Genomic DNA, 22769 nt, shown 5'->3' with positions numbered 1-22769 from the left:
ATAACGAAAGGTTCTCTGAGAGAGACTTCTCTTTTGTTTTTTTCTGGGGGCAACAGTGAGTCACAGTGGCAAAACTATTTGAAAATACCTTAACTTTATTTATTTATTTGACTGGTGTTTTATGCTGTACTCAAGAACAGCCAGCATTATGGTGGCAGGAAATACTTCTACTTTCAGCAAGACAAAGGAAACGTCTAAATTTGAGTAAATTTTTCAGAATGTGAAAGTCAAGTTATTCAGAAATAGATCTTCCAAAAGGGCTAAATTCAGCCAAAAAAAGGGCAAACTACTGTGTACTTCTAAAATATGATTTATTTATGTATTTGCTGGGTGTTTTATGCCATACTCAAGAATACTTCACTTATATGACGGCGGCCAGAATGATGGGAGGAAACCGAGCAAAGTCTGTTGGAAACCCACAACCATCCACAGGTTGCTGTCAGACCTTCCCATTTATGGCCGGAGAGGAAGCCAGCATGAACTGGACTTGAACTCACAGGGACCACATTGATGAGAGGCTCCTTGGTCATTACGCTTCGCTAACCAACTGAGCCACGGAGGCCCCTTTGTAAAATATGGGGAGATATATTTTCAATTTAGCAACAACAAGAGTGGTGTTTCAAACTGGTAGGAAAATCATGTTATTTGGGTATTTCTTTATCTACCCAAAATGATCTAGAACCGATACCACTGGTTTAACTCCTTTACCTGGAGTTGCCCGCGCACCCCGTACCTTCCACACCAACCTTTCTTTCTGAGGGAATGTGAATACACTGTTCCCTCCCTCATCAACGAAAAAGTTATTTTTGTGTTTCTGAATGTGAATCAAACACACAAAATAGAACAGTTACTCAACTCACCAGTACCACTGGGCATGGAACATTTTCTCCCCTTTACCATCCTTCCACATGTAGGCCACCTTGGCGATGTAGACAGGTGTGCTGGGGTCATCAGGCTTGACAGATACACAGTCACCGATACACACCTGTCCACAACAACAAGGGAGATAAACCTTCATAATGCCAATAAGGTAGTCGAGGTACACATTTATTTATAAAATAACCCTGCACCTGTTTGTTCTGTTGCTTTATTCCCCCCTATAAAATCTATAAAATTCAGAAATTAACAGGTTTTGTAACTAGATTTTATTCATCGACAAAAGTGTAAAGCCTTTATACTAAATCATTTTCCACTTACATGAAAGTAGACAGGTTTATAGGTAGAGGAAACCAGATAAAACCATCAACCTTGGCACATCACTGACAAACCTCCTTAGTGAGACATACAGATTTGTAAGAAACAAGCAACTTAACCATGATCTGCTATCTGGACAAGAATAAAAATATCACACAAAGCCCACCTGCTGGGTTTGAACACGAAACCAAAATACAGCTTGACTGACTTCAAAGTGTAACGAAGGAAGCGGCATCAAACAGGCGTTAATCCTCTCTTGCCCTTTAATCAGTGTCTGTTTTCACCTTTAACTTACCTTTTCATCATTAAGCATAATAGCGGAGTAGAACTCTTTGTTCTTCTCAGTGTGACAGGGCTCACCCACCCACTCTAGTTTTGTCTGAAAATTAATACCATAAAATATTAAATAAAATTTCAAAATAAAGTTCGGTCCACCAGAAAGTGTTAAAGGTAAAAACAGTCCTACTCTTTAAGATGACTTGAAAAAAGTTGGTCAAGATTTGTTGACATTATTATACTGATCACCTGTCTCACTGTCTTCCAAAGGCAGAAATGACTTTGAAAAGGTTCACCTCCTCAATTCTCCTTGTCTACTGTAATTTTGTTAGAGTAAATGTGATTAAAATAGTTGCCTAACATTTTTGACAGGCCATACGATACAGTGGACTTTTCTTACAACTTTAACCATAAAAGAGTTCGAACTCAAAACTTCTCCATGAATTACAACTTTTTTTTTGTCTATTTGACTACCTGTAAGAGCGTAATACTATCTCATTTACAAGAATGTATCTGAACTTTTTAAAATATGAAGAGGATCAAGAGAAGTACCTTTTGACTTCTGGCTACGCGATGTTTCTTCACTGGCTCCTTTTCTTCCTTCTGGAAAAAATTGAGGAAAGAAAATAAAAACATAATGTTTTCAATTTAATTATTTTATTTTTTCTTCAGGAAATTGATTACTCCTCAAAACATAAGATAACTACATCCAATGAGAAACAGCAAATATTGAAGTTTTCTTTCAAACACCTTTTGAAAAAAGAAAAACAAAACATCCTAAGATAATTAAATGTAATGTGTTTCCAAAACACCATTATTTTCTGTACAAAAAATAAGCATTGTTCAATAGTTTTGATATTTATGAACGTCTACTGCAACAATTTGTTGTAAGCTATTTTCATACACACCAAGAAAAGCTACAAAGCAAGGGAGATAACCACCCAAACTGGTCAAAAGCACCAACCTCTTTTTCTTCTTCTTCCATATCATCATCAAGATTATCGTCTTCCTCAGCCTCCTTCACAGCCATATTTGGGCACCTGGGATAGAAAATGAACAACTCTCAGAACAGTATTACCAAAAATTTTATTTCTGCAAACACTATTGAAAATAATCACCCAATCGACCAAGCTCTTTCTAGATTGGCAAATTTTACCTGTTGCCACGAACAGCAATCAGCCAATGTGTCAATGTTTCAAAGAAACACCAATTTGTCTCCAGTTTTGAAGTCAGCTGTAAAAGTAAGCAAGCTCATTCAAGACTGCCTTATTTATCTGCTGTGATTAAAACTAATCCATATTCTAACCTTCCAAAATGGCCCGAGCAGATTTCTTTGTCTAGCCTCACCTTCTGTTCAAACAAGCTTGCTTTGAAGTCCCTGGTCCACCGAATTTCACCATGTTCCTACACGCTGGACACTTTCCACAATCTGGCTGCTGACAAACCTACAAACACAGCAAATCCGTAAGTCTGAAAATGTTAGGTCCTTACAACTTAAACAGTCTCACTCACCTTTCTTCTTTGAAAAATAATGTGGTTAATACACACTGAAACAAAATTTGTGATCTATGCGAAATCTTCCTAGTTATGAATACTCTCCTGTAATGAGGCCCCTTGTTAACTGAATGGTGTGTACAGACTAGATGTCAATAATTTGCCCGACCAATGGACAAGTTTCAAGTTTGAACTCTTTTGTCATTAAAGGTAAAAACCGTCCTACTGTATCATGTAGGCAATGTTAGGCAACCTTCGATGACATTAATTTTTTCGTCCCCTATCTGGACATGTTCCACAGGGAAAAATGTGACCTCTTTCCTTTGGGAAATTCACAAACATTCATCTCCATTTTCTCTGAACTCAAAACTCCCCAACCGCCTCAGACAGAGCGACTTGTTCCAACACAAGACCTGCAGGCTTGGTTAGGTGGGCAGACATAGTCACAGTTGAGTCTTGTTTAAATTTCAAAGTCAGGACTTCAGTCCAGTCTCATCTTAAAATGCAAAGATGTTGTCAATCTACTCTTGTCTTCATTTTGTAATAAAGATAAACTGCATTTAAAACCCAAAGCTGCAGACCAGATTGCACAAATTTAGTCACAAGCGTCTGAAGGTTAAACTTCAAGGTCACCTGCTCACCTCACAAATTCCACAGCGGCGTCTCCTGGCCTCAGACAGAACCTTCTCATCCAGCTGCTCCTGGAATAGCTGGTCAAATATAGTGCGCACCAGCGGAGTGGTTGTTGCTTTGGTGTGAGTGGGTTTTTCTTTCTTCAGGCGTGGGGCCTGTTTTCTTATAGCTCTCCTGCAACATAGAAGAGACATCTGGGTCACATAACCAAACTTCATTCCTACAGAGGTAAAGATTTTACTAAAAAAATTAAAGTCTTAGGTTACACCTTCATCACATATCTTGTTGCCACGAGTCGCTCATGATATACCATAAACAGGACTGCGAAAAAGAAAGAATATTTTCGAGGACACCTGTCGTCGACAAATTTAGATTCATATCATCATATGGTAAGATTTGAAATGTTTTCACACATATTTCCATTGCACTAGGCAACTCACTCCCTTTCCCCTTAAACCAATACTCCTGAAGAACATGTTTCACTTTTCTCCATTCAATCGACTTTTCTGTGATATGGTAGATCTGTCCTCTACACAGCCCTCTTTATTAATCACATAATTGTCATGACATTTATGAAGTCAACAGCATGAATCTTTTGCTCATGTACTGCACGTAGTCATTTTTACTGGGGTCTCTTGGGGTCTGCCCAGTTTCCTCCCATCATGATGCTGGAAAGTCATCTTTAAACTGAAATACTTTTGAGTAAGGTGTAAAATACCAATCAAATGAATATATAAACAAAGAATTCAAAATAGCATTTATTATAAAATGAACTTGCTGAGATAAAAAATTATAACTGTGCACTGAACTAATAAAAAATGATAACAAATTTAACAATATCCACTGGTGAAATTGAACTCGTGACTCTATCACTAACCTTTGTCCCAGTGTAACACCTGCCAGTTTTATCAGAGCTCTCATACAAGGTGTGGTGATCAGCAAGCCTTCATCTTCATCAGCGGCTTCATCATAGCTTTCCACCTGTCACCATGGCAAAAACATACATCACGAAGATGAAAAAAAATGTGAACCAATTTCCTATTAAGCTTTCAAATTTTGAAATCAGTTATAAATTAAATCCTGAAGTTATCTGTTATTCTGAATGAAGTCTGAGTGATTATTTGAAGTCATAAATATGTCAGGTTTGTTTATTAACTAACTACTGTTGAATATTCAAATAAATAAATAAACCACAAGCTATGAGAGTTACTCAGTCAATCGTAACCCTGGCGGGTGATGCACCGATTTGTGCATGTCTTCACAGCAGAGCACCAGACCAAGACCTGACTGTCCCAGACATTCAATTCCCTCCACTGTTCACATAAACTTTATTGTCGTCACATAAAATGAATATTCTTGAGTACACACACCAATCAATCAATCAATCTTCACAGAACAAACAAAAGATTAATTAATGCTGACTACACAGATTCCTTCCAATTACAGATGGTCCAGTTTCACATTATCCATAACCAATCATTTGTAACTGGCAGTGTTACCTGATTGACAATAAACTGGGCGTGTCTTAGTAAGGAGTCCTCCGTGAAGCTACTGATACAGGTACCCTGTGGGGGGACCGTCACCTGAGAGGGGAGGAAAAAAAAACGTAATTATGGGGTGTCCTTAAAAATCTGATTGCTCTCAGTAAAATATCATATATCCTATATGACCATATATTTCGTCCGTGGCTAAATTACCCATATTTCCTGATTCTGTGAGTTCTATTGATTTTAGACAGGTGTTTTGAGGTTTGCTTGGTGTTTTGAGGTTTGCTTGGTGTTTTGAGGTGTTTTAAATTGTAAGTTTAAACACCAAAACTAATATTTTGTGACATTTACTGTGTCTCTAAAGATGCACTTTTGTGGGCAAAATTTTAGATCACCAGTGTAACTCGCACATTCATACAGTGGAAAAAGCAGCCATCTCCAATACAATCCTGAACCTTGCCTTTGAATGATTGTGATGTAGAACAGCTAGCATGAGTCTTGTTATTAGCGGTCCATGCAGTCCTAGACCGGTTGACCCATCGACTTTTGCATTATTATTCCGGTGCCAGAAGTTGTGCACCACGGAGCCCAATATTTTTTTAATGTCAGGTGGTTTGGCAGCCATATTGCATTTTATGTAAAATCACTTTAACATCTTCTTCTCAAGAACCACTGAACCAATTGTTTTGAAATTTGATATGCACGTAGACTATTGGAAGTTACAATTAGTTTGAAAAAAGCATTGACTTTCGGTAAAAACTTTGGAACCACTGGTCAAAGTTGTGACGTGTTCTTGTGTATTTCGAGCCGCTGGTTTCAAACATGCCCTTTCCGTAGTATGCCAATGGATTTCAGCTATGATCAATAATTTTCTTGCTAGGAGAGTTTAAATGACAATATCGCTTTATTTCACAAATAGATGCACTGCACTGTCCATGGTTTCCCGATACAGGTGTGTGATTACATACAGCTATGATGTCCTCTATCTGATAGCATAGAATGATAACAACGAACAACATTGACTCCGGCCAAAACTGCTTGGCAGTTCAAGTTTTGAATTATTTTCCATTTGTGAGAAGTTTGCAAGAAGTCAAGAGATTACATCTTCCTGATACTTGATATAGGCTTCCTAATAACCCTTGCTTTACTGTACATATGGAAGTCTTCAGAAAGCTACTCTATTGACAGCCAATGACATTGCGCACAGTGTACTTCTGCCAGGGCATTTTCAACCAATCACTGATCGCCCCTCATAAGTGTGTATTTCCCTGTTTCCAAGCAACTGCATGTACGTTTGGATCTGATTTATTCCTTAACACAACATTATACACCAATAAGCAGGGCTATAAACACTGACCAATGTGCTTTTATTGAAACAAACAGCAGAAAGCCACTGTACTATCAGGAAATATTGGTTACAGCGAAAGAGGCAAAACAGCCGATCGACCTTATGTTGTTGTTTCGCCACTAACTTCTATTAATCTATTTTGCCCCAAAATGACTGTCACCTCGATATCCCTTAACATGTCTCGATATCCCTTAACACGTCCATGTGCAGGGAGTTATTTTTTCACACTAGCACTTCTAAGTCCCATACTTTTAATTACAGCCACATCCCATGTTGTTTTGAACTTTTGTCAATGTCAATAACTGAGGTAGATTCTGATTGGACCATGAGTCATGAATATTTACAAAGGAAAGCTCAGGGTTTAGAATAGTTAATGTGGCACGGTAAATCAAGGTAGACCATGTGGGACATCGCTAGCTTGATTAAACAAAGATTAGGGATTATGGGAAGTTTTAAAATTGTACGAAGTACACAAGCACAGTCAGAAGTGAAAACCAACCTGAATTTTGTTAAGCAAATCTTCATACGTAGCCTCCTGATTTCGGGCTAGGAATTCGATGACTGTTTTACTCATGTGTATTTTCTCTTTCATGGTTTCCATCACAGGAGAGTACGCTTCACTGGGTGCCATTAGTATATACTCCGCATACGCTGCACAAATAAAAATACCACAATAGTTTTAATCACCTGCTCAACATTCCCTAGGGGCCTACGTGGCTCAGTTGGTTAGCGTGCTAGTGCAGCGTAATGACCCAGGAGTCTCTCACGAATGCGGTCACTATGAGTTCAAGTCCAACTCATGCTGGCTTCCTCTCTGACCGTACGTGGGAAGGTCTGTCAGCAACCTGTGGATGGTCATGGGTTTCCCCCGGGCTCTGCCCGCCTTCCACCCACCATAATGCTGGCTACCGTCGTATAAGTGAAATATTCTTGAGTACGACGTAAAACACTAATCAAATAAATATAGAAATAAAATCAACATTCCCTACAATCAGGACATAGGTAAAGTTTCTATACACCATGACATGAAAATGTTTTATGAAAGCGATAAAACTTAGACCTATATTTCAGTTGAGGTCGGCAAACATGGGAGCTGAAAACAAAACTTAACTCAGTGCTTGTAACCACTCGTCTATGGGAAATTACGACGCGACGCAACGCAACTGGAGTTGCTCTGCAGCTATTACACGTTTACCAGTTCATTCCAAAGTCTGACCAGTTGAATTGCAAGCTCTTGTGTATGCCCAGCTTGAGACCAATAAAGATGTACTTTCTGTATATAAGTATTTGTAACTTTTCAGCCTTTTCGCATGTTTGAAAGGTGTGTATTCAGGTTTATTCTAAAGATATTCTTCTGTGTTGACTGATAAAATTATACTTTTTTGTGAAGCCCTGAACTGGTCTTTCCAACCAATGCAGTTTTGCCTAAAAAAATTTAAATAAAAATGTGCATAAATTGCACATGAAAGTCTTTCATATGCGAAAAGGTTGAGGAATTTGGATCATTTCAAGCATTATTTACAATATAAATGACACAGCACCTCACAATTACACATTCCTACCTTGATGGAGTCAGAGTGGCTTAACTTACCTGTGCTAAACCCAATTAAGGCATTTTCTCCTCCGTCGAATCCAGCTGTCCACCACTCGTTGATGGGCCCCATCTTACAGGTGCGGATCCCACCTATACATAAATTATTAGAGCTAATTGGTGACCTGCACAGGTTTTTGATGTCTGTTATTCTGCATATGTCTACATAATGTAATTTGTAGCTCATTTTTTCACCAAGAAATAGACTATACATATCTGGACATTTTCAAATTTATAGATATAAAGGACACCAATAGCTTCAGGATTTAAAATAAAGCTACATCAAAACTCAGCTATAAATACAAATATTTTTTAACATTTTAACATATAACATGCACGTAGTTAATGACTCGTGAAGTATCCTTCAATGATGAGCTCAAACTTGTCAAAACCAAAATATCTCACCATCGGGCCCCGAGTTGTCATCATAGATGGGTTTGACAACACCACTGAAGTAGAGCTCTATGTTCTTCTCTATGAGGCCCGTGTCAAACGGCGTCAGGTGAGTATTCTTGTCATACACACTAAAACAAAACACAAGGACAACAAAGTTACAGAAAGTTTGGGAGGTTTAACCAATCGTTCGGTTTTGCCACAATATGAAAACAGACCAATCGTTAGCGCAAATTGGTTATGTGAGCATGTGGCTAATAAATTCATCTAAAGTACTTCACAGTCGATTTTTTCCTTTTATTAATGTAACATCGGCAAAGCATATTTATTTGCATATGAAGTTGGTTATATTACAGTACAGTCCCCTTCAATAGCACAATGGCTACAAGAGGGGTCACAGCATGAACAGTGATCAGTATAGCTAGGCCATCCGTAAAACAAAAATGTGTTTCCCGTAATGAGGCCTGAAAAAATGGGTGGGTAGGTAGGTAGGTAAATTTTTTTTTTCTCTCAAATACTAGTAAGCCCAGTGATCACCCCATCAACTTTTTTCTACCATGAATACAGCGCAACACAAGGCCTGATCTAGCCCAAAAGTCTGGGAAACCTTTTTAACTTGAAATCATAATTTTTCTCACTATAAGCAATGTACAAAAATAAATGCAAAATTCCTTATTTGGGATCCCAAACCCCTGAGTATCAAACCCTTCTGACAGGTTGAAAAATGCCACGGAACTGATATTGTGACGTGTCTAAAAAGTCAGTCTAGTCAACCAGATATTTGATAAAGCTAAACAACAACAATTGTTTTCTTTTACAATCGTTTGTATTTTCAACACAAGGACGAGTTTCAAACACAGCATTTCAGACTTTATTTTAAGTGGTCCAGTTACTAGTTAGCTAAAATCACAAAGCAAACTAATTAACAGAACAGGTATAAACACTTAACGTTAAGTTTTAACACGGCATGTATTAGCTCAGAACAAATAAAGCCAAGCCATTATACTTTCACAGCGGAACAAAACAACACGTCAGCAGTAACTAAGTGTAACGTAGCCAGATGTCTTGTGTGTACCAACCAATGGTACACAGCGCCTCAATGACATGTCGTCATAGTGTACCATTTTAATAGCTACGTTGTACTTAGCCAGCCAGCAGTAAACACTTTAAATTTTAATCAAAAATATGCAATAAACAAAAAATGAAGACTTCAAATGAGTGGATCTGCGCAAAAAACAGTAACTAGGCTATAGTGTAGATTATTCAGTCTGTTTTTTTTTTTTAAGATGAACTGTAACCCGATTCATTGTAGATAATTATAATACGTCATTTCAGGTGTAATACCAATGATGGGATATTAAACCTAGGTATTATCCACAACGTGGTAACTACAGCTTCAGTTCCATGAAAGCAAAACTTGTAAACAACATCAAAAAGCATTTGCCCAGTTGCCAGTGTAAAAAGAATCAACTGGGTGAAATGTTTCTCAGTCTGGCCTTGCCTTTAGCTTTGACTGCCAGGTTTATAGTTTCTATGCAGCCATCCAAGTATCACAAAACATTAGTAATAACTTGAACTACGTATGAGCTGTCCGTGGAAGACACTGACCCGGGGAATGACACATCACGGCTCTTCATTGTCTCCAGCACCCTGTTCAACAACTTGTTGTTGTTGTAAAACCGGCCTCCCTCATCAGCTGTTTTCGCAAGGAGCAGATACGGACATGACTGCTTCCTTGACACCGCCATCATAGCTTGAAATGCATTTAGCTTTTCAATTTGGTGTTCCTTCTCATTTTCAAGGTGGAATACAATGTGCTTCATGTTCTCCTTGAAGGAAGACAGCGTGGCGAAGTCCTGTCCAGGCTAACATTCACTACCCAAGCACCGTTCTCCAAGACGATACCTTACTGTTTTTACCTTACGGCCTGGAGAAAGTTCGTTGCAAACAGCTGACAACTACATGGCTAGGTCAACCTTTTTTAGTTTGTTGCTAACCACAAATTCTCCGTTCAGTTAAACGGAGAAAGTGTAAACACCAAACCGGCGACCTTCCTTCATGATGCCAACACTGCAAAAGCGACCCCTTGAGATAGTAAAGAGTAACTTCCCTTGACAGGCTCAAAAAGGGTTGCCCATGACTGTATGGAAAAATGCCGACCAAAGCGTTTTGAGGACTCGCTGAGCCGGAGGCTTTGTCTGACACGGACAGTTCAATTTTTTTTATAAAGTTCAATTTCTGCCCGCACAAGGCGTAAAAAAGAAAAAAAGCCGACCTAAACATTTTTATTACTTGGGATTTTTTTCGGGGTCAGTTGGGTTACGGGAAACACAAATAATATTATGGACGGCCTAGGGTAGATCAAGAAGCCCAGAACATATTTATCATACTGAGCATCACATGGCTTTCAAGGCCAGACCAGCATGTGTTACATCAAAGTCAAATAGTAGTTTCCTAGCAGAAGGTTTTAATATTTTTTTTGACACAGTAGCCTTTGCAAGAGTTACCTGCATGAAGTTTATAGGTTGTTGTAGACTGGACTTGAAGGCACAAATGACAGGAGACAGTGCAAGATGCAGTGACAAGATTTATAAATAGCGCGCAGACCTCAAGGAAATTAGGTCAGAGCCGAAAGCAGGTGAATGCACTGAGTTCAAGTTCAATAGAACACTTTGCAGTATCCTTGCACCAAATGACTGCCTTCATTTACATTCGTATTAGCGCTTGTTTTTTCCAATGGATAGGTATTAAAACAACCTGGGAAGAGGTAGCTCTAACAACTGACACGATTTCTATTTTTGTGATAGCTGTCGCTGAGGATGGCCAGCAACCTTGTGTGGGTAACTCTAATATACCCATTGAGCGCTACACAGTTCAGGCTCTGCACTTGTGGGAACCTTCCCGGGAACAAATCAGCATGACAGATTTATCGGTCTGCACAATTACCTCGCACGTAACCGACGCGCGAATGATCGGTCCGTTTGTGCCAAATTTTGTGGCCTGAACCCTGAATACATTAAAATCTAATTTCAAACTCAGTTCAAACAAGTGATATTGACTGAGGTTTTGTCATCAGGAAGAATATCTACACAGCTCAACCATTTCGTCAATTTACTACGGCTTGTATCATTATTCAAAACATTGGCATCCCTTTGTCAACTTACCACTACTAGGTGAAACTACAACTGCTACCAAGACATTCTAACAGCTATATTTCTGCACTGTTCCAAAAACTGTAAGGAGTTAGCTGAAGTGACGTCAACCTACTCACCTGAAATCAGTAAGCTTATGCTGAGGCCTCTCGTCATAGCCACTGATTTCTTCTTCGTTACCAGTGAACACCGACAGCTTAGGGTCGGTTAGCATTATGAACTCTTCTACCTGTGATGGTAAGAAAAACTAACATGTTGATAACCCGTAATTTTTGTACAACTGTATCACATTATACAATTATTCAATTCTGTTGAATACTTCACAGTACAAAGAATAGTAAATATCCTAAACTAAACCAATGACTGAATTGTTCCTTTTGCTGCATTCTTAGTGTTCTATTGATATAGAAAGGGGTTTTGAGGTTTGTAAAAAATGTAAGTTTCGGAAGCACAAGCAATATAATGTATGTATTTATACATTTGTTTAAAAAAGGGCACATTTTCGGCAAAAATTTCACAATATTTACTGTATGTATAAAAATTGGTTAACAACGAGAACAAAGTGACCCCAGACAAAAAAGAGATTGCTGTATAATTCTTGACGGACTCCATTCCTGACCTGATAAATTCAGGCCTGCAATTATTTCGTTAATACAGAAAAATTAGCAATCTGACCACTTAAGAAAATGAAATACTCATGTTGGCCATCTGCAAAGACTCACAGCATCATCCGGATCTCCTGGGAACAGGCGGAGGTCAGCATCATCCAATAGCTGCTTACACTCCTTACACTTGGAGGGGGGGACTTTGACCTTGACAGGGGGATCATTTATCACCTCCTGTTTGATGAGGTTCACATCTCCTGAGCCATTCTCACTGGTAATACAGCATTGGTAGACTTCATTAATGGAGGAAAATCTTCAGCAGAAAACTGCTTAACACGGATATATTTTGGGTGTAAACAGTTTAGGATTTTATTTTCACTGGAACAGAAAAATTTAATGGATCTATTCAATTTCCAACTCTTGAATTAAACACAAACCCATATCTAGAAAAAAAAATCGAATTTTCTGATCACATGACATTAAATTAAATTAGTGAATGAAAGAAATTTGTGTGAAAAGTTTTTTCCCTTTTTTTATTTAATGTACTTGTTAGTTTTAATACCACTTGCTTCATACAGGATCCCAAAGGTTTTCCAGGATTAAAATTGCTCTAGATATGGTCTCTGAAAACAAAATCTATTTTGGGGGTTTATTTGATACACTGCATGCACTTGACTGGTGTTTCACACCAACACTAAATTTGCTTACTTCACCTGGAGGAAGTCAGGGCATCTCATACACTGTAATATTTCTACTACAAGGCCACGGTGGACCCTGGATAAGCTGAATTTAAAAATGTTTCACTGGCTTGAGGAATCAGTCGTCTTTTATACGGGTTAATCAAACAGTTCAGCCAAGAGCACCCTTTAGCTCTCAAAACATCCATACATTTGTTGACAGGTCCCGTCAAGCTTTCTCAAACTCATACCATCTAACTGTATGTCTTCTTATTTGCTAGTTGGTAAAACTTACCACTCAAGACCAAAAATTTATGACTGAAAATTTGTTAGTGACATTATGCCGAAGGTGTATGGGTGGGGGAATAAACAGTAGAGCATCGAGGAAAGCACTACTGCATGTGTGGACTTGCAACTAGCCAAACTCACTGAGATTCTGCTGAGTCATCCTCCGTCTTCTGTCTCTTGCCCTCTGGCTCAGGGTTCTCCTCCTCCTCCTCTGTCTTTACCTCCACCACCTCAGACGAACTCCTCTTGTTAGCACTAACGAAAAGACAATTTGATTTTGATTTTTATGGAAGTTTTGCATCTTACCACTACAGTCATTTTACGAAATGGTGAAATGACGACGTTCAGTCCAATACAGAACAAGTTCTCTGAACAAAAGTTGTCACTCAACTCAGAAAGAGCTGGTTTTTGAAACCAAGACCTCAGTATTGCTAAAGGTTATGGAATTTGATGAAAGAATATATCACACATGATCAAGATGAATATGATTTACCTATTTATTTATGTATTTTATTGGTGTTTTACGCAGTAGTCTAAAATATTTCATGTATATGACGGCAGCCATCATTATGGTGGGTGGAAACGGGGCAGAGCCCGGGCAAAACCCATCCACAGGTTGCTGTCAGACCTTCCCATGTAAATACCAATACGACATACATGACATGATTTCCAGTAGCATTAACACATGGTTATTTACAGAGCAATCAAAACATGGGGTGGGAGATGGTCAATTGCTAGCTTTGGTAACATTGAGATTCAAGAACGTGTGGTCCTTCATATTGATGTTAGAATAATTCAGTAATATTAACCCTTTACCCAAGACACATAAATCATGTGTCTTCAAGATCCCAAATACGTGGCTTCCACAGTCTAATTGAAACTGCATAACAAATAAGCCGTGGACTTAAATGACTCTATTTGACCAGCTACAGTAAAGTTTTTCAAGTTTTCACAACTTAAGACACAAACCTTTTGGAGAACATGGATAGCACTGACGGTTGATTGGCGGTTGCTTTCTTATTGCGTGTCTTCTTCGCAGGGGTGTCTGAGTAGAAAATCATTCAAATAATATAACTGCATGGAGAGAAATCTAAATGGTTGTTTATTTCAGTGAGTTTTAACCTCATACTTTTGGCTTATTCTATGGACATTAACATTAATGTGTGGAGTAAATCGAATTGTCCAGAGTAAACTGATGCCCTTTACCAGATACTTGACGAATCATTATTAGGATTTTCATTTAGCATTGGAGGAGGAGGTCAGAGTTCAAAAGTAGTTCAGCCTGCTACGGGGATGGCAGTAGACAGCTGTCTGCAGCCTGCCACGGGGACGGCAGTAGACAGCTGTCTGCAGCCTGCCACGGGGATGGCAGTAGACACTTGTCTGCAGCCTGCTACAGGGACGACAGTAGACAGCTGTCTGCAGCCTGCTCCGGGGACAGCAGTAGACAGCAGTCTGCAGCCTGCTACGGGGACGGCAGTAGACAGCTGTCTGCAGCCTGCTACGGGGACGGCAGTAGACAGCTGTCTGCAGCCTGCTCCGGGGACAGCAGTAGACAGCTGTCTGCAGCTTGCTACTTTATCAACAGCAATGACCTCACCTGGGGACGATTCCACAAAGCTGTTTCTGACGTAAGTCAAATTTTAAAATCTCTTTAAGTTTGGTCACATTTGTCTTAAGATAACATTGATTAGGCAGACAAAATTTCAATCTCTAAAACTCAAGAATAAGCTTAAAGATTGCATTTCAAAATTTTACTTAAATCAGAAATGGCCTCTTGGGACTGGCCCTAGGGCTTTAATGTAAAGTTTCACACTAAAGGTCATGTATTCGAAATATCTGAAAATTTCTTTGTGAGAAGGTCACAGAAGTTTTCGGTACATTCAGTACATAATTTTGACCACATTATGCCTGCTTCCAGCCTCATCAGGCTGAACAAATTACAATTGCACTGCATCCCACTCTTTGCAGGAAAGGCAGACTGAAGATCTTAAAAACAGTCAGTTATCAGAGAAAATTTTAAGCCTCATAGCCAATTTGTCTTGGGTGACTTTCTCTCACCCTGGTGACATATCTTACCATCTGTAGGTGTTCCCTCACTTCCTCGGTTGATTCGCTTCTTTTTGGATTTGGGTGTGGTCTCGTCGCCGCTGGCAACCTCCATCACCTCATCCCCATCCTGACAATTTAACAGACAGCAAAACCTTGTTACAGCTTAATTTATTGACCACTCTTTCATTAGTTATGAGGGTCTTCTGAAGTGGATTAACACTAATGACTACTCAGCAAATGAGAAAATAGGAATTTCAAATATTTCCAGTTACTATCTCAAGATCTTTTGCCTTAAAAATGTCTTTTTTCACCGACATGTACACGACTCATATATGTAAGAGTAATACAATGGTTTGAAGCAAATTTTCAGCTGGAAGTGGCACACTCTAGAAGCCTGAGTCACTTAGTTTAGATACCTGAGTAAAGTCACCTTCAACAAAACAAGCCAAACTAGTTGTCCCAAACCCAGCTTAATGTATTTATTTATTTATCTGACTTCATTTATTTGACTGATGTTTTACACCATACCGGTACTAAAGAATATTTCACTTTTACGACGGCGACCATCATTTTGGTGGGAGGAAAGTGAGTAAGTTTAATGTAAACATGATGTACTCACTTTGTTTTTATCTTCCAATTCAACTTCTGCAACACCTCCATCTTCTGTATCTTTTGTTTCGTTATCATCGTTTCCATTGTTTTCATCCCCATTCTCCACCGTGTTTCCATTGGACACTTCAGCATCTTCCTCCTTTGATACTGACACTTCATTCCCATTTTCTCTATTCAAGTTTTTGTTTTCGTCAATGACGCTCCCTGATGCCCCATTCCCGTTTTTTTCCTGGGTGCTTTCTCCATTTACATTTTCTGTTTCTTTTTTGTTGTCTTGTGACTGTTCATTTTTTAGCACTTCAATATTATCCTTTACAACTAGCACTGGCTTAAGAATAGTGTTCAGTCTAACATAATATCCTTTCTGAAATCAGAAAATAATATTTTTTTTGCCTAATTTCTATTTACTGGTGTTTAATACTGTACTCAAGAAATTTTCTTTTATCAGACAGATGTAAAAAAAAAAAAAAATTGCACCTTCAATTAAATACCAGTACAGGTACAGTGTTTTGAGTTCATATACAAAAGGCATGTTTCTGAGTAAGTCTCACATAGTTTAAGATGTGCATCATGAAATACAGGCATTAACATGTTAATGAGATTTTCTGAGCCAATCAAAATGGACGACTGTATATTCAGGTATCAGGTCATAACTGCTGAGTACGACAGTGTCAAACCTGGAAATCAAGAATGGCCTTTCCGCAATTTGTCAACTCTATTCGCAAAAGAGAATGGCGCTTGCGAGATTGCCACAGTAGCTGAATACCACTTATTCATCATTTAACACACAAAGTCCAGAATAGGTGTCCCACAATTTGTGTCTCGTACAAGCCAACACTCCACATGCAACAGATCAATGCTACACGAAGGCAATACAGACAAAATGCTTAGCAACCTTTTTTTTTGATTCGCACCACTTTTGAAAACGTCTTCACAAAATCATTTGAGGCTGGCCGAAAAGCCAAGATTATGAATATTCATGCTTGAAATACTTCAATCATGTCAATACAAATGTAAACCGACCTCTGTGATTTCTCCATCTTTCAGTTCCTCTTCCAGTTTGTCAATGTCACTTGCAATCTGTTCGGATACTAAAGGCTTTAACAGTTTACATTTCCTTTTCCAGTAGCCCTTAAAACAGATGTAACAAGATATGACCGCAACACATGAAAAACAAGTTTAATATCCTCACACATTGTGTATTTAAACATGACTCACATTGTTTATTTATTTACTTATGTGATTGGTGTTTTACGCAGTACTTTAAAATATTTCTCTTTTGTGACGGCTGCCAGCAATACGGTGGAGGAAACCAGGCAGAGCTCCGCAGAAACCCTCGATCATCTGCATGTTGAAGGCAGGCCCTCTCACACAAGACCGTAGAGAAAGCCAGCATGAGCTGGAGTTTCCCATTGTACTCAAGAATATTTCACTAATGACTGCAGTCGGGTTTATGGGTGAAGATAAGGAAAAACCCAGTCACTTTACTCAAATGCACTGATTTGCCAAACAGGTGATGATGTCAAAATGCAAAATCTCACCATGACATGAAGTCGAAACTCCTGTATTAGTTATGGCTGTTGTTGAAAGTTATTAGTTCCTTGTCATAGTAGGACAAGTTCTATCTCACTGATTGTAACAGGGTTAAAGTACAGACTAAATATGACACATCCATCAAATCTACCTTGTATTCACACAGCTAACAATGGAAAATTGTGTGAAAACAGGAGATAACTTCATAATCATAATGATAAATATTACACTTAGTAGCATTTGCATACAAATTTTTTTGCTTTACCTTTTCTGTGACTAATTCGTCTCTCAGCTCTTCATCTAGATCTTGCAACCTGGAACGAGAGATTTAGAAAAAACAACACCTAAACTAATATCTTTTTTGAGAAAAAAATATCAAATTGACCTTCAAAAGGACTTCCAAAAAGTAAAATAGTTCAAAATTTGAAGGAATGACAATTGAAATTTAACCCTTCAGCCAACGTTTTCAATATATTGCATCCTGAAATTATATTGATCACAAGACTCAGTTTGATAGCTGATGATAAAATGGTTTTGGTTCATCTGGCAAATACAATATGTTTAAAACTGAACACAGGTAGTAGCAGAGTGGGGTAATTCGGAATGAGCAACACGGTTGTGGAAGGCCCCAAATCTGTTGGACAGTAGTACTGAAAATATATTTGTTTGCTGAATTCATGAGGTTGTCACGGATCGTTTTAGTTCAATAAAAATCAGAACAAGTTAGGGGTATCAGTCAGTTGACATCGACTTCTACTGGGGAAGTTTTAATGCACATGTGAAGAGTGGTGAATGTTCCTTAGAGTTAATCAGACAAATTTGGGGCTGTAACTCTCACAGTTGTGTTGCTCAGAGTCCCCCTAATCTGAAACTAGAACTTAAGCCTGGCAATGTCCTTGTAGCCACAGAAGACGACGCCAACTTGGGTATTTCTTTCTTTCTTAGTTTTGCTTTCAACCTGTCATGCGAATCATTAAAAAGTCGTCTGTTGCAAATACCCCCCTTCCCCAGCCCCATAAAATCAGGCCGATTCTATTTTTTTTTTTCAGGATTTTAAAGAATTTTTTTTGTGTCCTTTTCTTGGGGCTCAGTGGCCAAGGTGGTTAGCTCGCCAGCGTGGCGCAATGATCCAGGACCCTGGTCACTGTGAGCATCCTCTTCGGAAAGGTCTGTCAGCAAGCTGCGGATGGTCCCGAGTTTCCCTCGAGCTCTGCACAATTTCCTACCACCATAATGCTGGTCGCTGTTGTATAAGTGAAATATGAGTACCGCATAAAACACCAATCAAATAAATAAATAACATAACAAGCTACTGTGAGCTTGGGATTTCGTTCCTTCAACACCTTCATCTATCGATCGCGAGAATTTCTACTGCAGAATCTGTAGCAGCTGTAGACTTTGATGATGATTTTGTTAGTCGACAACCCCAACCCTTTCTCAAAGGTTCTTTATGACAAGCTGGTTCCTCAATGAGCTGATGTCACCCTCCCAAATCTGCAGCAATTAGTAACGCTAACAGTAACATGTTACAAAGGACAACAAACTAATTTGGTCATAATGTAAACAACAGACAGTAGGCAGTAAGAAAAGCATAACCAGTATACTAATATGGTGGGAGATAGCATGTCTCATACTTAGCCAGCGTTTCTTCTGGTAGGGGTGGTGGATCTAGAGTTTTTCCGGGCATGATTTGTGAATTAATGATGAGAAAATCGGTCCGGAGACTGTACCCTCACTGTATTCGGGATTCCCTCTTGCGGCCAGGTAAGTTTCCCGCGTTATTCTGACCCATTTCACTGAAAGGGAGGAAAGATTACATAGTTTATTTCCGGTAGTTTCTGTTATACCAAACTTTAAGCATTTTAGCAACCTTTTGTATCTTTTTCCGCTACATCTGTTTTTATAATAAATTAAAATTTTAACTAAACTTTATTATATTGATGATGCAAGATGACAATTTTATTGCTAATGAAGGACGTCACCCCCTGTTGCACTATTGAGATCTCTCTGATAATCACCCGGATGACGCGGATGGCGGAACATTGGCGGTAAATTTGACAATGTCGTTAAAGGGTTATCCTTGAGACCTTATCGTCTACATGACAGTGATCCGGTTGAAGTAATTTAAATACTGATTATATCAATAACACGTGTTTACAGTTTTCTTTCAATGAAAATGTAGAAGAATTTTAGTCACATAACCATTGATAGAGATAGTTTCAGTGGATAACGAAATCAAGGCACCGTATAATGAAGTAGTAGACCTTAGGTGCATTAAGGGAGGGTACTCTCACAAATTTAGCGACTTGTAACAGGCAGAGTTATTTCCAACGATAATCAATGTTTTTGTTTTTGTTGTATTTCTTTTAACTTAACCAAGGTACAATAAAACATAAATGCTGGCAAAATTGCAACTTAAAACACTGTTTGAAAACAGCACAGAAATGGCCATGTTTCTGGGTAGTTTGAAAGGTACACTTTTTGAATCTGTTGTGTCAATAAATGTCAAGTACTTTCAGTTTTTCTGTCATTGACGTGTAGCTGACCAGTCTTAAATCTTGTCTATAAACCTGTCCAGTCCTATCATTCCCGTCCTAAGGCCAGCCCATATTTGGTAATTATATTATCATATCAAATTAGCATAGTAATTTCTCTGTTCTTGGAAGTTTGATAGTGGATGTGATGGTCCACAATTAGATGTACCTGTTTGTTACCTTTCAGGCTATATCTGAGACACTGTGGTGCTAAGTAAAAACAAAAAACAACAAAAAATAACAAGTAGTGTGCTGACCCAGGTCACCATTGCTGTAGTAAAATTAAAAGAGCAGTGGTATTTAGGAATTATATTCCTAATTACTAGAGATTAAATCAATTCTTGAATTCTTGTCACTGTTTGATGTTACTTTCTGTACAGGTGTTAGGTTAGGTACATGTAAGATTGGAATAGCCATTGCTGTAGCGTATACAAATTTTGCTTTACAGCTGATACATTTCTCCTGCAATGCTGTGTGACGCAGATTGATTGATTTAGTATCTTTTTCTGCAGTTACATGCTGGCACGAGTTCCGTTCAACTTAATTGTGTTGTGCTGAAGTGATCAACTTTCTCCAATGGGCTGATGTGATCAACTTTACTGAGATGATGATCTTATCAACTTAATCAAGGTGCTGATTTGATCAACTTAACCAAGATGCTGATGTGATTAACTTTGCCAGTGATTCTGTCGTGATGTGATCACTTTTAACAAGGTCCTAATGTGATAAACTTAACTATGATGCTTAAATGACCACTTAGCTGAGGTTTGATAAGATCATCTTTACCAAGGTTTTACCAAAGTGCTGATGTGATTAACTTTACCAGGGTGTGGATGAAGTGCACCCTGGTACCATGCACCATACCAGTTCATTACATTCTCCACAATGTCTCAGAGCTCTTTCTTGGAAGACGTGGTGAGTTGGTCCGCAGAAGAATGCCAGCAACGACATGAAGAGGCTGTCCCCAAACTCGTTGTATCCTTTGCATCACATTAGTAATGTTGGATCCCGGAATTTGAACAGTCCTTATTAAAATAGTTGGAAGGATTTTGTGTATGGTTAGAAATGCATTCTCAGCCATATTGGGCTATTTCTGTGCATTTTATTAAGGGCATATCACTGAGATCTAGACTGGAGTCCTACAATTAATGAAGCGAAAAAATGAAATCTTTATAAGTTTTAATACTGTAAGTACATGTATTTATCAGTATCTGGTACTCCACTTGACTGATGTTCTAGACGGTCTGAAATGGTTTAGATATTTCTGAGTGAAATGAACTATGAAATGAATACATCTTGAATCTTTGGTATAGTTTTAATAATACGAACAATTCATTTTTTAGGGGAGTCCCTCTGACAAAAACAAAGCAAGATCCTTATTAGTAACAGAACAGAATGCCATTTTATTCATCCAGTAGTGTGCCAAATTGTTCATGGCTTGCCTAATAATGTGGAATTTTGGTGGTCATGTTCAACCTAAATGCTATTCATTTGTCCAAGAGCATGATTTTGAACTCGCACAAAATGGTAACTATGGACTTATAGAGTGGTGTTAAGTTAAGTGTTATTGGTAAGTAAATATTGCATGTATTGAGCTCATGTTTTTGCATTATAGAATCATGTTAAGTTAAGTGTTAGTGGTAAGTAAATATTGCATGTATTGAGCTCATGTTTTTGCATTATAGAATCATGTTAAGTTAAGTGTTAGTGGTAAGTAAATATTGCATGTATTGAGGTCATGTTTTCCATATTTGAATCAAGTTAATTAAGTGTTAGGGGTGGTATCTCAAAAAAAAGCCATGCATTGAGGTTTTGCATGCATGTATACAAAGGGGCAGTTGATGTCCTGCATGTGTGCTAATCACAGTAATTTTGACCTGCATATCTCTTTGAGTGTATTAGATTCCATGAAGGTAAATGTTTTAGTGCTTTGTGTATTGAGCTGATATTTTGCATTCATGTGTCTTCTACAAGTGAGCTATTTGGTATCCATGCTATCAAATGTAAGTTTATATTCAAATAAAAAGTAAATATGACAGTGTTATCATTGTGTACCCCACACCTAGCTCTAACCCCCAAACCGTTTCAACAGGCTCACAAATCTTCAAGATGTAAGGGATTAGCCAGAAATGCTGTCCACATGTATGAAAGAGTAGGAAGTGTCCAAACCACTTTTTTTGACCCCATTTTGTGTGAGCATTGTGTCCAGATTTCATTTTCTTCTATCTCTTACAGGTCAGAAGTATTGAATAAAATTGAGTCCAAATTGTACTAATCCACTCGGATTTCTTTACATAGAAGAGCTTCAACTAGTCATTTCTTTAGGTCATACATTTGACTTCAATAATATAGTCCATCTGTGCTGTAGACTTGTTCAGTTTCTTTATACTTGTTTTATACATGTTGACCTAGATGTACTTTTATACAGTTCATTCAGCCAGTATTGAAACTGAAAGTGTAAGTATCTGTTCCAAAGTCTTGGTGCATATGTTTCCACAGAAGGTGAATTAGAACCACTTCATTGATTAAATGCATTACGTATATCAGATCAATATCTGTGCAGTAGTTAGAGCCACAGGTATCTGCTGTATGGTTATAGAACACAGGTGCTGTTTACTTTTTCCTTAACCCTAGCAAGTCCTTCTTCAAACAGGCTGAGAATTACCATGGTGAAGTAGGTAAGTACTCTTTCGCTGATATCCAACTCTTTCTGGATTGTCCCACTTTTATACCCGTCTGACCTGTGCCAGATTTGATTTCTGAGCAGCCAAGAGCCCTTTGCGATTTCTGATAAGTAAAATTAGGAAAACTGCAGTCACATTCAGAAGCTTAGTTTTGGACACTCTAGAGGAGAGACTTATCGCAACAGGACTGCAGACAAGATACATGTAAGGAACTAT

General features: G+C 38.4%; 2 protein-coding genes across 2 annotated transcripts in view; one reads left to right on the top strand and one right to left on the bottom strand.

The window, feature by feature from the left end:
- The window catches only part of LOC135481072 (DNA (cytosine-5)-methyltransferase 1-like), a 33436-nt gene extending 14329 nt beyond the window's left edge, over positions 1 to 19107 (bottom strand). Inside the window, exons 1-20 of the mRNA XM_064761005.1 lie at positions 18970 to 19107; positions 17601 to 17649; positions 16826 to 16933; positions 15810 to 16166; positions 15218 to 15317; positions 14108 to 14183; positions 13280 to 13393; positions 12291 to 12444; positions 11688 to 11797; positions 8429 to 8547; positions 8024 to 8116; positions 6932 to 7083; positions 5097 to 5180; positions 4475 to 4578; positions 3606 to 3771; positions 2818 to 2915; positions 2435 to 2510; positions 2023 to 2073; positions 1490 to 1573; positions 861 to 985 (exon numbers count right to left, since the gene is read on the bottom strand). Of these exons, the coding sequence (XP_064617075.1) occupies positions 861 to 985; positions 1490 to 1573; positions 2023 to 2073; positions 2435 to 2510; positions 2818 to 2915; positions 3606 to 3771; positions 4475 to 4578; positions 5097 to 5180; positions 6932 to 7083; positions 8024 to 8116; positions 8429 to 8547; positions 11688 to 11797; positions 12291 to 12444; positions 13280 to 13393; positions 14108 to 14183; positions 15218 to 15317; positions 15810 to 16166; positions 16826 to 16933; positions 17601 to 17649; positions 18970 to 19022 (2273 nt within the window). The 5' untranslated portion in view covers positions 19023 to 19107. The remainder of the gene's footprint in view (positions 1 to 860; positions 986 to 1489; positions 1574 to 2022; positions 2074 to 2434; positions 2511 to 2817; positions 2916 to 3605; positions 3772 to 4474; positions 4579 to 5096; positions 5181 to 6931; positions 7084 to 8023; positions 8117 to 8428; positions 8548 to 11687; positions 11798 to 12290; positions 12445 to 13279; positions 13394 to 14107; positions 14184 to 15217; positions 15318 to 15809; positions 16167 to 16825; positions 16934 to 17600; positions 17650 to 18969) is intronic.
- A 1279-nt stretch (positions 19108 to 20386) lies between these two features.
- The window catches only part of LOC135480467 (FIGNL1-interacting regulator of recombination and mitosis-like), a 44528-nt gene continuing 42145 nt past the window's right edge, over positions 20387 to 22769 (top strand). Inside the window, exons 1-2 of the mRNA XM_064760304.1 lie at positions 20387 to 20844; positions 22508 to 22547. Coding sequence (XP_064616374.1) covers positions 20755 to 20844; positions 22508 to 22547 — 130 coding nt within the window. The 5' untranslated portion in view covers positions 20387 to 20754. The remainder of the gene's footprint in view (positions 20845 to 22507; positions 22548 to 22769) is intronic.

This window comes from Liolophura sinensis, chromosome 13 (assembly GCF_032854445.1).
Source record: "Liolophura sinensis isolate JHLJ2023 chromosome 13, CUHK_Ljap_v2, whole genome shotgun sequence".
NCBI lineage: Eukaryota > Metazoa > Mollusca > Polyplacophora > Chitonida > Chitonidae > Liolophura > Liolophura sinensis.
The sequence above is the reverse complement of the archived record's forward strand: the minus strand, read 5'-3'. Positions and strand labels throughout refer to the sequence as shown.